The sequence below is a fragment of the Quercus suber genome, unplaced genomic scaffold (genome assembly GCF_002906115.3).
Source record: "Quercus suber isolate HL8 unplaced genomic scaffold, Cork oak 2.0 scaffold_67, whole genome shotgun sequence".
NCBI lineage: Eukaryota > Viridiplantae > Streptophyta > Magnoliopsida > Fagales > Fagaceae > Quercus > Quercus suber.
This window is the reverse complement of record NW_027069532.1, coordinates 968,004-981,845: the sequence shown is the minus strand read 5'-3', so window position 1 is coordinate 981,845 and position 13,842 is coordinate 968,004. Positions and strand designations below refer to the sequence as shown.

General features: G+C 36.7%; 1 protein-coding gene across 1 annotated transcript; it reads left to right on the top strand.

Moving 5' to 3' along the window:
* The first annotated feature begins 6,352 nt into the window (after positions 1 to 6,352).
* Positions 6,353 to 6,948, top strand: LOC136067323 (ethylene-responsive transcription factor ERF096-like). Its single transcript, XM_065773006.1, has 2 exons — positions 6,353 to 6,663; positions 6,705 to 6,948. Exons 1-2 carry the CDS (start codon positions 6,353 to 6,355, stop codon positions 6,946 to 6,948), a joined length of 555 nt encoding a protein of 184 aa, XP_065629078.1.
* The last annotated feature ends 6,894 nt before the right edge of the window (positions 6,949 to 13,842 follow it).

Here is a 13,842-nt window from a genome sequence, read left to right as displayed (position 1 = left end):
AGTGTGTGAAAAAAACTGTGAGAAAATATTTACCGCATTCCTTGTTGCCAACTATAATTAGATTATGCTAAAAATAGCTTAGGTAGCAAAGATGAAATATATGACTGCTAGTTTAACTGTTTAAGTATTCTCTAGCGTAGAGTAAGCTACTATGACCATTGATTATTCTCTAAGAAAAGCTTTGTTGGTTCATATATAATGGTACTTTTTAGATACAATGATAATACTGACCGAAACCGAAACCCAACAGAATTCGATTAATTTCCAATTACTTCGGTGATCAATTTCGGTTGAGATATTCATAAACCCAAAATTTCGGTTTCGGTTGTCTAGCACTAAGAAAACCAGCTGGGCCTAACCGATTACATCCCTAGTGCTATTACTAAAATTTTACCATTTGAAATATAGTGACTGCCATCTATGCCAATGCACTGTAGCTTAAAAGTATACCAAAATATTACTATTTTATTGAATCCTCCAATTAAATAATGTTTTTCTTTCCTTTTCTGTTTCCTATTTCCTATCCTGTAGCTTTCTCTTCACCCTCTCCCTTAAATTTTTTTTTTCTCTCGTCCTCCACTCCTCGCTAACCCATCTCCCCCTCCCCAGCCGTTGACCCATCTCTTCCTCCACTCGCCGCTGACCCAAGCCCCAAGCTGCCACCATTCACTTCTCCCTTTCATTTTTTTTTCTTTCTTCCTCCACTCCTCGCCAACCCACATCGCTCTCTTCCCCCACTCCTAGTCATTTGAGTGTCACTTCTTCTCAAATCAGGTTGTTGTTGGGATTAGTGGTTGGATTGTTGCTATTGTGGTTGAAATCGGGTTATTGCTGTGGTGGGTGTGTTGTTGAGGTGGGTTTGTGGTGATGGTGGTGGTGGTTGTTGTTGTTGTAGTTTTTTTTATTTTTTTTATTTTTTTATTTTTTTTTTATTTAAATTTTAAATCAGAGTTCTAGTGGGCTGGTTGTGGTTGTGGTAATGGGTGACTGTGACTGAGTTGGTTGTGCCAGTGGAGGTGGTTGTGGCTCTTACTTCAGATGAGAGTGAGACTAATACGAAGAGAGAAAGAGGCATTGAAAAAGAAGAAAAAAATCACCACCCTACCCCTAAGCAGCAGCCAGTCAACCACCATAGCTCACCCAAAACCAATTAGAACCTACCCAATCACCGCAATGCACATCCGAAAACAACCTAACCACAGAGATCAGAACCCACTATTGATGACCCAAGAACTGCTACCACTAAACTGACCCAAACCACGTACACAGAGATAGGCCAACGGCAATAACCCATTGCAGCCCACTATTACCCCTCCCACAGCAACCAAAAAAGGGCCACACATCCAGAACCAATCAAACCACAAAGATTGGAACAAGCTCTAGAAAAAAAGACCACAAAAAAAAAAACCTCCAGAACTAGATTGAATTAAGAATTTTTATATTGTAATTATAAACCTCTCTCTTTCTTACTATAAAAATTTACTGAATTTTCAAAAGTTCAAAATGAATTTTGTTCTTGAACTTCTTTGATTTTCACGATCTCTCTATAAGGCTTTATATCCCTCTTTACAACATATAAATTTTCTTTAAGTCACCACACCATCTTTTTTTTTTTTTTTTTCCTTTTATTACACCATTCTCTACGAATACTAAATTTAAAATTTCTTCCACACTCATTATAGACGTTATATGCCTCTTGTTAAGATCAAATTCAATGCCAAGTTTTGGAATATAATTATAGTACCCAAAATTTGACCAACACCATTGTTTTTCTTTTCCATGTAACTATTAAATATAACTTAAAATGTACAAGAAACATGATTTACCACTGAAAAATTAAAATAAATAAATGAATGATGATGGAACTTTTGTAGTCTTATATGGTAATTGGATATTAACAATGAAAGAAAACCCCATAGTTTTTTCATATTTAACCTACATAAATTTATTAACTTAATCATACTCATAAAGGAAGACTTAAATTTAATCTTTTAATTATTTTGACATCTCATAAATTAACATAGGATTGAATAAGAAATCAAAAGTAAATAATACACGATTAGATGTCCTTCTCTTATACTTTTTTTTTTTAATGAATATCTTCCCATACTTTGATAGTTTGAAAAGAGATTTCTTCTCCTTCTTCGCTCTTTTTTTTTTTCTTTCTTTTTTCTAAAAATTATACCGAATAGTTTCAAATTCTAAAAATTATACCGAATAGTTTCAAATCTAATTTGGCTGGTAAGAAATATTTTTCTCATTAGTCATTTTATTTTGCACTTGTTTAAGATTTAAGCATTAGTGATGTTAAAAAAGAAAGAAAAAGAAAAGTCTTAACATCAGTGGCAGCTCCAGAATTTTTTTCTTGGAGGGTTCGTAGTGACAGATCTAGGAATTTTTCATGAGGGGCAAGTAAAAAATAAAATAATTAATTTTTTTCTATATATACAACTTCTATATTATATACATGTTATAAAATAATTTAAAATAGTATTTAAAATATAATTTAGTATACAATACAACTATATTGTACAATAGTTTAAAAAATTTATAAATAGTTTAAAGATTGGTAAGACAATAATCATTGAATGCATAAACAAATATAATTAAATAACTAATCATACATTTTTTTCAAATCAATAATACTAATTATATTTATATGTAATACAATTAAATAAAAATATATGATAAAGAAGAATAGTAACACACCTAGTAGTTGGACTAGCATTAAATGTGAAACTAAGAAAAAATAGTAACTGATATAAATTTATACTTTTGAAGTGTATGACTTCTTAATTAATTATACATGTGGTCAGTCTCTGGGAATTGGAGCAAGCACTAAAAAAACTTCTTGGACATGAAAATCTATAGAACATTTATCAAACCACTTGATCAAATAGAGAGAAAACTTAAAAACAAAGAAAGGAGAAAGAAAGATAGAGAGAAAGAGGAAAGAATAAAAAATATAGATATAGATATGTTGTGATGATGGTGTATTTTTTTTTTGTTGATGAAGAAGAAAAGTGGAAGGAAAAACAACTTCATTTTGTTGTCAATGGAAAAGTAAGCTAGACTCCTGGAAATAAATAAATAAATAAATAAATATATTTTTAACAAATGAGCAAAAATTTGGAACATAATTTTTTCTTATAAATTTAAATATTTTAAGAGTAATGCTGTTAATATAACACTTTTATAACAAAATCTACGTGGCAAGTTGTTAAAGGTATGTCAAAAAGTAATATCAATTGTGGGTTTTAATAAAAAATCTAATTACAATTTGCCACTTAACTTTTATTGTTAAATTATTATGAAAATATTGTGAAGGTAGCTTTAAGATGATCATATTCAAACTTATTTCAATTGGTTTTAAACAAAATTTAGGGTTAGAGTGTTCAAAAAAAAATTATTAAAAATTTTATATATAAAAAAAAAAAATTTGGCCAAGTCAGGGGGTTCATTTGAATCCCCTGACCTTGGGGTAATGCCATCCCTACTTAACATTATTAGTTTTGCATTGGATTTAAAATGGTTTTTTCCATTAGATTTTGCTTGAATTTTAATGAGATGACATTGGATTTTAATCTCCATCGTAAGTTAATCGGTGATCGATGTATCAACTTTTGTTCAAAACAAAAGGAAATATCCTATTATAATTTTACTGAAGGTAAGCTGAACCCAAGAACTAGGGTCGTCCACTAATTCTTTAATGACCATTTTCAATTTTTCTCTTCCCTATCATATACAAAATAGAATTATTATCATCTAATTACCCACTTTAATTAATAACAAGGAAAAAAGTAAAAATAAAAAGAGTCATTTCATTTTTAGTAACATATATTACATTTTTTTGCAAGTGAGGTGGTCATGTGACCACCCAAAGTAATAGCTGGTTTATTTGATACATTCCAAGATTAACACTCCAGCCACTAATGCTCACCAACGCTACCTTTATATCGTAAATCAAGTGATCGCAAGAAGAGAGCCAAAGGGTTGGAGAAACCAAAAGTACTGAGGATTTTATTTATGTTTCAATTTTTTATAGAAGTCACAAATGGTCGTCTTCTTCTGTAGATAAAGCACACGGCCTCAGAGTCATGGATGAGTTAATGAAAGGAGCACTAATGAGACTAATCGAGTACAGATCACAGGTGCACAGTTTCATATTCACTTGGGAGTCAATTCCAAACAATAACATTATCTTTAAACTCACAATTCTTCTCCCTCATTGTTTCAATAGTCGAGATATGATTGAATGATGTATTTCTGTACCCATGAAGATACCGATTGACTCTTGAGGCAAATCTGTTTCATTGAAGATATGATTTTTTGACTTTAGGGTCGAGATGATGCTTGTTTATCATTGCATTTTAGAATATTTCAAACTACAATCATGTAACTTTTTCTGGACTCACAGCTCACCAACGCACCAACCAACTAAACTAATTGACGTTGTTTCGGTTGGAGAGGAGGACAATAAGGGTCGTACTTTTGATGTACCAGTTTGGATGGTCAACCATGTTGGAGTGTCTGGCTTCAACATTGGTCCACCCATTTGAGCCAGATATATTTGTGTTTGACTCTGTTTCACTCTGCACCTAGTATACATCGTTATTGCTTTTTTCTTTTTTTCTTTTTCTTTTATCAAATCTCAATTCACTAATTTTATTACAATACTTGATAACAAATTTTCAATTCCTACCAACTAAAGTTTTTTATTTATAAAAATATATTGATGCAAGAGTCTTCACTCTTCTGAAGGTTTCCTCATCCAACGAATTGTTGACGTCAAAGATATCTATGAGTACCGTAAAACAAAAGAAAAATGTATCGAATGGCACTAATATGGTCCTGGCCTAAGAGCACCAATAATTAAATCACATTTATCATATACTAAAATACAATTATAACATGTTTAATCATATGCTATATTTAATAAAGCACATGACTTCTTCTTTTAATAACTTTTTAAAATCTAGTATATGCACGTGCCTCTAACTAATTTTTTGTGTAATTTCAAATATTATAGTAAACTTGGGGCCTCATAATATCTAAGATTATGAATTCGAAACCTCTTATCAGCATTTTGGGATCACCCCATGAGATTTCTTCCTGTAATAACCTACTGCGTGTGAAATGAAACAGAGAACTACATACATCCGAGAGAATAGTCAAATACTTGAAGAAGCCTGGACAACCTCATTTTTAAAATTAAAAAAAAAAAGTTTATTATAATATTTCAAAAATAACAAAGGTTTGTTATAATAAAATATTATATTAACAAGTTCTTCCACATTCCTGTATGGCCTCCACATTTTCACAATTTATTTATTTTTGAAATTTTTTTTACTAATTAAAAAAAAAATTCCAACTTTAATCTCGCCTTTTGGTTTTGTAATGAATATATCATATGTGGAGTTCCGCATGGCCTCCACGTTTTAGCAATTCAAATTTTATGTTTTGGGTTGGTGGAATATCAAAGAACTGAAAAATGTCAAAAATGAGTTATTTTAAAAAAGAAGAAGAAGAGAGAAGAAAGAAGCACCACGTGATTTGACTCATAGAAAATTTGGAAGAGACCAGATAGGGCAGTGTTTTAAGACAGTTGGAATGGCTGTCCCAGCTCCCATGTAACATCAAAACATTATAGTATCATTTTTTTTTTTGGGTTAAACATCACATAATATTACTTAAGCAACAATAAGTCTGTTACAAACGTGACCAGCTTTGTCTAATGCTGGTAAATCTCATTTGAATTTTAGGGGCCATAACGTGTCAGGTTATCTTCATCATGGATGTACGTAAAGTAATGTAAATAATACAAGTGAGTAATAAAGTCAGCAACCCACGCCACGCAAATGCAGCAGTGCAAATAACTTCATTAATGATTTAAGGAGACCAATTACATGAGTTTGGATCCCCCACCACACCATCTAAAAGCTCCACGTGACACCTATGTTGGCCCATTGTAATCCAGCAAGCAAAAAGTACAGGGACCGCGTAAGCTCAGAGGACAGGTTGGCAGCTACATGGACATTGGACTCAGCTATCCCCTCGCTACCCGTTACTATATAAATCTTTTGCTCACCCTCACTGCCTTCAATTGCTTCGAATCGAAAGTCGAAACACAAGGAACTCTCTCACTCTAATCCCTCACTCTCTCTCTCTCTCTCTCTCTCTCTCTCTCTCTCTCATTCCATAAAAAGAAAAAGAAAAAAAAAATTATCATTTTGTCCGAATTCCGAAAGCCACTACTACTACTACATGAGGCATGGATGGTTTTTATGCAAGCAGTGTTTATATGTGGTGTCCTTGGAGGACAATAATAACGGAGGAACAAGAACACGACATTATGGTCTCAGCTCTCAAGCACGTTATCACTGGCGGCATTCATATTCTCACCCCACAACACTTTCAACTACTAGAACAACAACCAGTCCCGGCTAGTGCTGCCACTTTCTCATTGCCATCGACCAGCAAGAGGAGCTCGAAGAAGAAGAAGGAGAAGAATGATAATGAGAAGAGATACAGGGGAGTGAGGCTGAGGCCTTGGGGAAAATGGGCGTCTGAGATTCGAGACCCGAGGGAAGCGAAGCGCAAGTGGCTAGGCACGTTCCAGACGGCGGAGGAGGCTGCCCGGGCTTACGATAAGGCTGCCATCAAGTTCCGTGGACCCAGAGCCAAGCTTAATTTCCCTTTCTCAGACTATGGGAAAAGCCAAGCGACGTAGAAGAAGATCAGGTTGCTGAACAAGACCACAATCTCGAAGTTAATCCAAATGTTAATGCGGAGACAATGACAGAGAGCGAGACACAGACTGTGGAAGTGGCAAATAACAATGACGAAGAGAATGAGTTTTTGGATTGGCTTACGTTGGAAGAACTGGAAGGGTTGTTGAAGGATTGGCCTGACAATCTCAATGACCCTACCAATGACCCCACCCAGTAAAGTAGTTTTCCAATGTACCCTACGGGCCCCACATTGGTAAAACCCTAGGTTATACTATGGTAGAAATAGAGCATCGAATAAGGGAAAAGGATGCTCTTTATAATTAGTATTAAGATCATGTCTATTTCGACCACAATATAGAGTCGAAATGACAGTCCCTTAATTACCCCATGTGGAAACATATGAGTGGTCAGTTTATTGATTTAGGGAGTAAACTAGTCTATGCTCAGAAACCATTTCATTTTTATCCAGTAATGTAGTTAGTTGACTCGATAAAAATAAAATGACCGGTTCACTTTATTTATTTATTTTTTTCCTTTCTTGTTAATTAGAACAGGTAATTAGATGACATGAATGGCCCTCAACAACCACTTGAAGTATAAATTTATTAGATACTCCAAAAATATACTCCCTCTCTCTTGTATAGGATGAGTTCCATAATATATGAAACTCACTCCTATGTGAGAGGGGGGAGTATAATCTCGGATTATCCAATAATAACCCACTCAAAGCTAAGCTATAAGGCCTACTTGCCTCCTTGGCAAAAGTAGGCAAGATATTCACAATACATTTTTTGCTCCATAGTATAGTGTTCCTAATATTATCCTAACTTAGGCTATATTTGGAGCGGTTGAAAATAAAGGAGATGGAAAATATAGAAGAAAAATGTTATTTGTTATTGTTTGATTGAGTTTAAAACACGAAGAAAAGAAAATTGTGGGGCTTGGTATTTTCCATCGGCCCACCAAAATACATATTAAACGTAGAGAAAACATGCTAGAAAATGAGATAGGAAATGCAAATGCCTCTTTTGCCCTTATTCCCTGTTGTCTTTGACTTGCTGAAGCTATATATTTCTTTTGGATGCCGAGAACTTTATTTTTTTTAATACAGTGATAGATATGAAAAGGGGATCTAAGTAGAAATGGCCAAATTCATGGGTAATAGATACATGACCCTATCCAATACGTAGGTTCCGAGTAATACCCGGTACATCATGGATGAATAACAATTAGGTATGGTTTGGATACTACTTGAAAGTATCAGGTTGGGTATAGATATTACCCACACTCGGCCCATACTTGTAAATTATAATAAATTATAAAATTATAAAAAATAAAAACATCAGACTTTCAGCCCCCTTGGCCCTTAGCAACCTCACGGCACCTCCACGGAGCTCTCCTTCGCAATCAATTATAGTTTCCGTTTGATGATCATTGGTCTCTTGCCTCTCTATTCTCGATCATCTTCTTCACTGCTTGTAACCTGTAACTGATGTTCAATCTTCTTTGTTATTTGTGAATTTGCATTTTTTTAGTTTCTGCAACTTCAACTTTTGTATCATGGATCGTTTACTGAGGTGTGTTTGTTTGTTGTAGTTGTAGAGTCAAGAAAATTAGTGTGACATACATGAATGAACTAGGTTGTTGAATTGGACCCATGCATGATCGTATTTATATTGAAGCTTCATCCAGATAGGATTGTCATTGGTTTTATTGCAATAATGACTGTTAAACTGTAATTGATGATCACAACCTATTGTGTGCCTAGAAAACTATTGCTTTTGAGCTCTGCTATGTTGAAGTTCTAGAAATNTTTTTTTTTTTTTTTTTTTTTTTTTTTTTTTTTTTTTTTTTTTTTTTTTTTTTTTTTTTTTGACCTTAAATCATTGTCTTATATTTTAAGATTGCAAGAAAAATCAGATGTTTATGACTATGAGTATTTAAATTCTAATTTAATCTCATTTTTGTAAATGTTAGAAATACTGAATGAATAATTGTATTGTATTTCTCAATAAAAGAATATACATGAGTGCTTTTATATAGAAGGCATATGAGTGCAGTACAAGTAAGAGTATAGTACAAGAATGTGTGCTATACAAGTAATCTAGTTGGGCCTAAAGCCTACAACACTATATACATTAACAGTCTCCCTCAAACTCAAGGTGGATGTGAGACTAATTTGAGGTTGTCAACTAAAATATAAAGGCATCTCTTAGAATGTGACTTGGTAAAGATATCTGCAAGTTGATCTTTAGAGGAGACTGAGATCAGCTTGAGAGCACCATGGACAAGATGATAATGGATAAGATGACAATCGATCTTAATGTGTTTAGTTCATTTATGGAAGACATTATTGTGAGTAATATGAATAGCACTCTGGTTGTCACAATAAAGAGGAGTAGCAAAGGATGTAGACACACCTAAGTCTTTGAGAAGCCATCGTAGCTAAAAGAGCTCAGATGTGGTATCAGCAAAGGCACGATATTCTGCTTTAGTACTGGAGCGGGCCACATGAGTTTTTTTCTTGCTTTGCCAAGAAATCAGAGAAGAACCAAGAAGAAAGCAATAACCAGTAGTGGACCTGCGATCAATGAAATCTCCTGCCCAATCAGCATCAGAAAATGCACGAAGAATAAGAGGATACTGAGTAGAGTAGAAAAGACCATGGAAAAGAGTGCCCTTTAGATATCGAAGAATGCGCAGAACAGCAACATAATGAGTCGATCGTGGAGCAGACAGATACTGGTTCACTTGGTGAACAACATAGGAAATGTCTAGATGAGTGACAGTGAGATAAACTAAGCTGCCAACCAAGCGTTTGTAAAGAGAGAGATTAGACAATGGTTTTCCCCCTGAGGGAGTCAGATGCACATTAAGGTCAACTGGAGTGTCAACAATTTTGCTATCAGTGAGTCCAACTCGAGACAAGAGTTCAGAGGCATACCTGAATTGAGTAATATAAAGTCCATCTATAGAATGAGTGATTTTAAAACCCAATAAGTAGTTGAGATGTCCAAGATCGTTCATCTCAAACTACTGACTGAGAAAACCCTTGAGTTCTTGAATGCCATTGAGGTCATCACTAGTTATGATCATATCGTCCACATATAGGAGAAGTAAAATAATGCCTTTGTCAGTGCGACGAAGAAATAAGGCAGAATCATAATAACTGACCATGTAACCCAAGCGAGAGATGGTAGAGCCAAATTTGGCAAACCAAACTCGTGGAACTTGTTTAAGGCCATAAAGTGCACGTCGAAGGTGACAAACCTTGTTTGAGTCAACAAAGAGACCAGGAGGAGGTTGCATATACACTTCTTCACTTAAATCCCCATTACGGAATGCATTTTTGACATCCATCTGAAAAAGGTCCCATTTACTAGCAACAACAATAGCTAAGAAGGCACGAACAGATGAGATACGAACAACCGGAGCAAATGCCTCTTCATAATTAATCCCATACTCTTGTGTAAAACCTTTTGTAACAAGACGAGTTTTGTAGTGCTCAATGAACCCATCAGAGCAGGTCTTAATCTTGTAAATTCATTTACAACCAACCACAGATTTCCCAGGAAGAAGTGTCACCAAATCCCAAGTATGGTTTTTATATAATGCATCAAGTTCCTCTTTCATTGCAATCTACCATAAATTGTCAGTGGAAGCCTCATGAGAGGTGTGAGGCTCGTGTAGTATAGCAAGGGCAGTGTAACAATTAGGGATGGCAATTTAGATCCGACCCGCGGATACCCGGCCTGGCCCGGCCCTAATGGGTCGGATTTTACCCGATTCGATAAAGAATAGGGTTGGGTATGGGTTTTTTTAAAAAAAAAAAACCCGAAGCGGGTCTAGGTTAGGTCTGGGTTTTATTAATAAAACCTGGACCCGACCCGAAACCCGACCTGGATATGACCCGGTTACTATAAAATTACTAAAATGCCCCTGATATATATATGGTTGTAACTTGTAAACCCTAACTCCCTAATTCACTAACCCAGACCCAGCCGCCTCTCCCTAGCCCTCAATCTCTCTCTCTCTCTCTGTGTCACTCATGCCCTCAATCTCCCTCTCTGTCACTCACGCACGCCTTCAAACTCAATCTCTCTGTCACTCACGTAGCCACGCACGACACGAGCACGAGCACGCAGCACTCAGCCACGCACGAGCACACAGCCACGCACAAGAGCACGCAGCCACGCCTCAGCCTCACAGTCACTCCACGGCCTCACTCTGAGCCACGCCTCTAAAACCCAAGGCTGAAGACCTTCAGCTCTCTCTCTGATCTCGAACTTAGGGCCAACACTCTCTTCTCTTTCCATTTGTTTTTTTATCTTCTTCTTTATATTTTATTTTTTGTTTGATCCGAAATCTACTCCGTTGGATTGGTTATTTTTGGGTTTGAGGATTGAAAAATGAGATTTTTTTTTTTAAAAAAAAAAATTTATTTGGGTGTGGCTGTGGAGATTTGAAAAGAAGGGATTTTTGAGATTTGCTTGTTTGGCCGCGGGTTTGATGTTGAGTTTGGAGCTTGTTTCAAAAAAGCTTTCTTTCTGGTTGGGCTTAACAGGGCCCGTAGGGCCCGGCAGGGGCGGGTTCGGGCTCCGGAAAAAAAATCCGTTTACTAAATGAGCCAGGTCCGGGCCGCAGGTCTTGGCCCGCAAGTCGGGTCCAGTATGCGAAAACCCAGCCCGAACCCGACTCGTTGCCATTCCTAGTAACAATGATAGTCAAGTGAATGTGCAGGAATAGATCTTACCTCAGTTAAGTGACAAGGTGGAATGTCTTGTGCAAGATCTTCCGGCAGAGCAGGAGCAGGAGACCCAAGCTCAAGATTGGGGTTGGGTAGCTCATCTTCAACTTGTTCATCTTCCACCTGTTCATTAAAGGGTGAACTAGGAAAGAGATCAGTGATATCTAGTGGTTGGACATAGAAGTCTACAACAACAGAATCAGGAGCAACTACAGGAGGATCAGGAGCAGCTACAGAAGGAATATGTGTCTTATGTGGAAAAAGATCTAAGACAGAGGAGGAAGATAGGGAAGCACTAAAATGAGAGAGCTAGACAACATTGCGAGAGATACGAAGACGATGAGAGACAGGATCATAACACCTATGCCCCTTTTGAGTTTCACAATAGCCAAGAAAACAACAAAGCCTTGACCGAGGCTTAAGTTTGTTATGCTCATGTAGCTGAAGAAGAACAAAACAAGTAAAATCGAAGGAGCGAAGGTGGTGATAGTCTGGAGCTGACCCAAAAAGGCGTTCATATGGAGTTTGATTTTGGATAACAGGACTCGGAATGCGATTAATAGTATGAATAGCATGAAGAGCAGCTTCACCCCAAAAAGGAGCAAGAACTTTAGCAGAGAGAAGGAGAGCACAAACAGTGTTAAGAATATAACGAAATTTTCGTTCGACTCTACTATTTTGCTGAGAGGTACCTGGACAAGTTAGTTGATGAAAAATGCCATAGGAATGCAAAACAGCTTGGAAAGCATATTGAGTGTATTCAAGAGCATTATTAGATCAAAAAAATTTGATGTGTCTGGAAAACTGAGTTTCAACCATTTTTGCAAAATTAGAATATACTTCCAATAATTCAAAACAATGTTTCAAATTAAAAATCCAACTATAACGAGAGTAATCATCAACAAAGACAACAAAATATCTAGACCCACCAATACTAGAGACAGAGGAAAGCCCCCAAATATCAGAATGAATAAGGTTAAAGATATCAGTGGATATTGATTCACTAGTATTGAAAGGCAAAGCTGGTTGTTTTCCTAACTGACATGAAATACAATCAAAATTTTCTGTAGACATTGAACCTAACAAACCTTTAGAAGCCAATTGTTGTACCCAAGAGGAAGATGCGCGACCAATTCGAGCATGCCAAAGTGCAAAGGAAGGAGTGGAAGAAACTGCAACAGCTACAGCAACAGAAACAGGAGTAACAAGTGGAAGACGAAGGTTGTCCACGGGAAACATACACCTAACTCTGGGACCGGTCCCAAGCTCCTGTCCCGTCCTAGGATCCTGCATAATATAACCAAAATAATCAAAGGTAATGCGATAACCCAACTCTGTTAATTGTCCCACATAAAATAAATTATAAGAAAGATCAGGAACATTAAAGACTCTAGGAACTGAGAGGTTGGAGGTTGAAACTAAACCTATATTATGACCAGACATTGTAGAACCATTTGCTGTGCGAATATTAAGAAGGTGCAATGCAGGTTTAAGGTCAGAAAATAAGGACGAGTGATGTGTCATGTGATTGAAACAAGCAGAATCCATAAGCCAAGAGGTAGGAGACATATCAGATAAAGCTGAGAGAGAAGAGGAATAAGATGCATTATTAACCATATGAATGACATTGGCGATGATATTTATAAGGTCATCTTTGGAAATTGAGAAAGTGGATCCAGAAGACTTAGACTGTGCACAGACAAGAGCCATTGGTTGGACACTCTCAGTGTTAGTAACAGTAGCAGTAGAAATTGAAACAGCTGATTTATTGTGATGATAGCAAGTCTCAATATTGTGGCCAAAACGTTTGCAAAATTTGCAAAAATGTTTGATGGATTGGTAGCGACGATTGTTGCAATAAGAAGAAGACATGTCCTTATTCTTCATTTAGAAACAAAATATGCAAAAATGGACTGCAAAAATGAAATCTATGCAAAAAACTGGGTATGGAGCACCTGAACTGCAAAAGTCAACAATCAATCCTGGTCAAAGTCAACTCTAGAAGTCAACGGTCAATAGTGTCAAAGTCAACAGATGACATCAGCAGGCTAACTGTGAGATGACGTTAGCAAATGACAAGGCACTGACATCAGCTAGGGTTGACATGGAAGAGCAGTTTTCGTGCGTGTGGTGCGTGGCGTGCGTGAGATAGAAGAGACGGCACGTGAGAGCGCGTGAAGGCGTGTGGAACTGTAGGTGTGGCGCGTGTGAGTGCGTGAGGAGGAACCCAGTTGTTTAGTGGCACGTGGGAAGCACGTGGAGCACGTGCGTTGCGAAGCAGAACCTTTGAGAGGCGCGTGGGGGTGCGTGCAGTCTCCGATGGCTTCGAGGCTTTCACGGGTTGTAGACCAGTGCAAGACGATC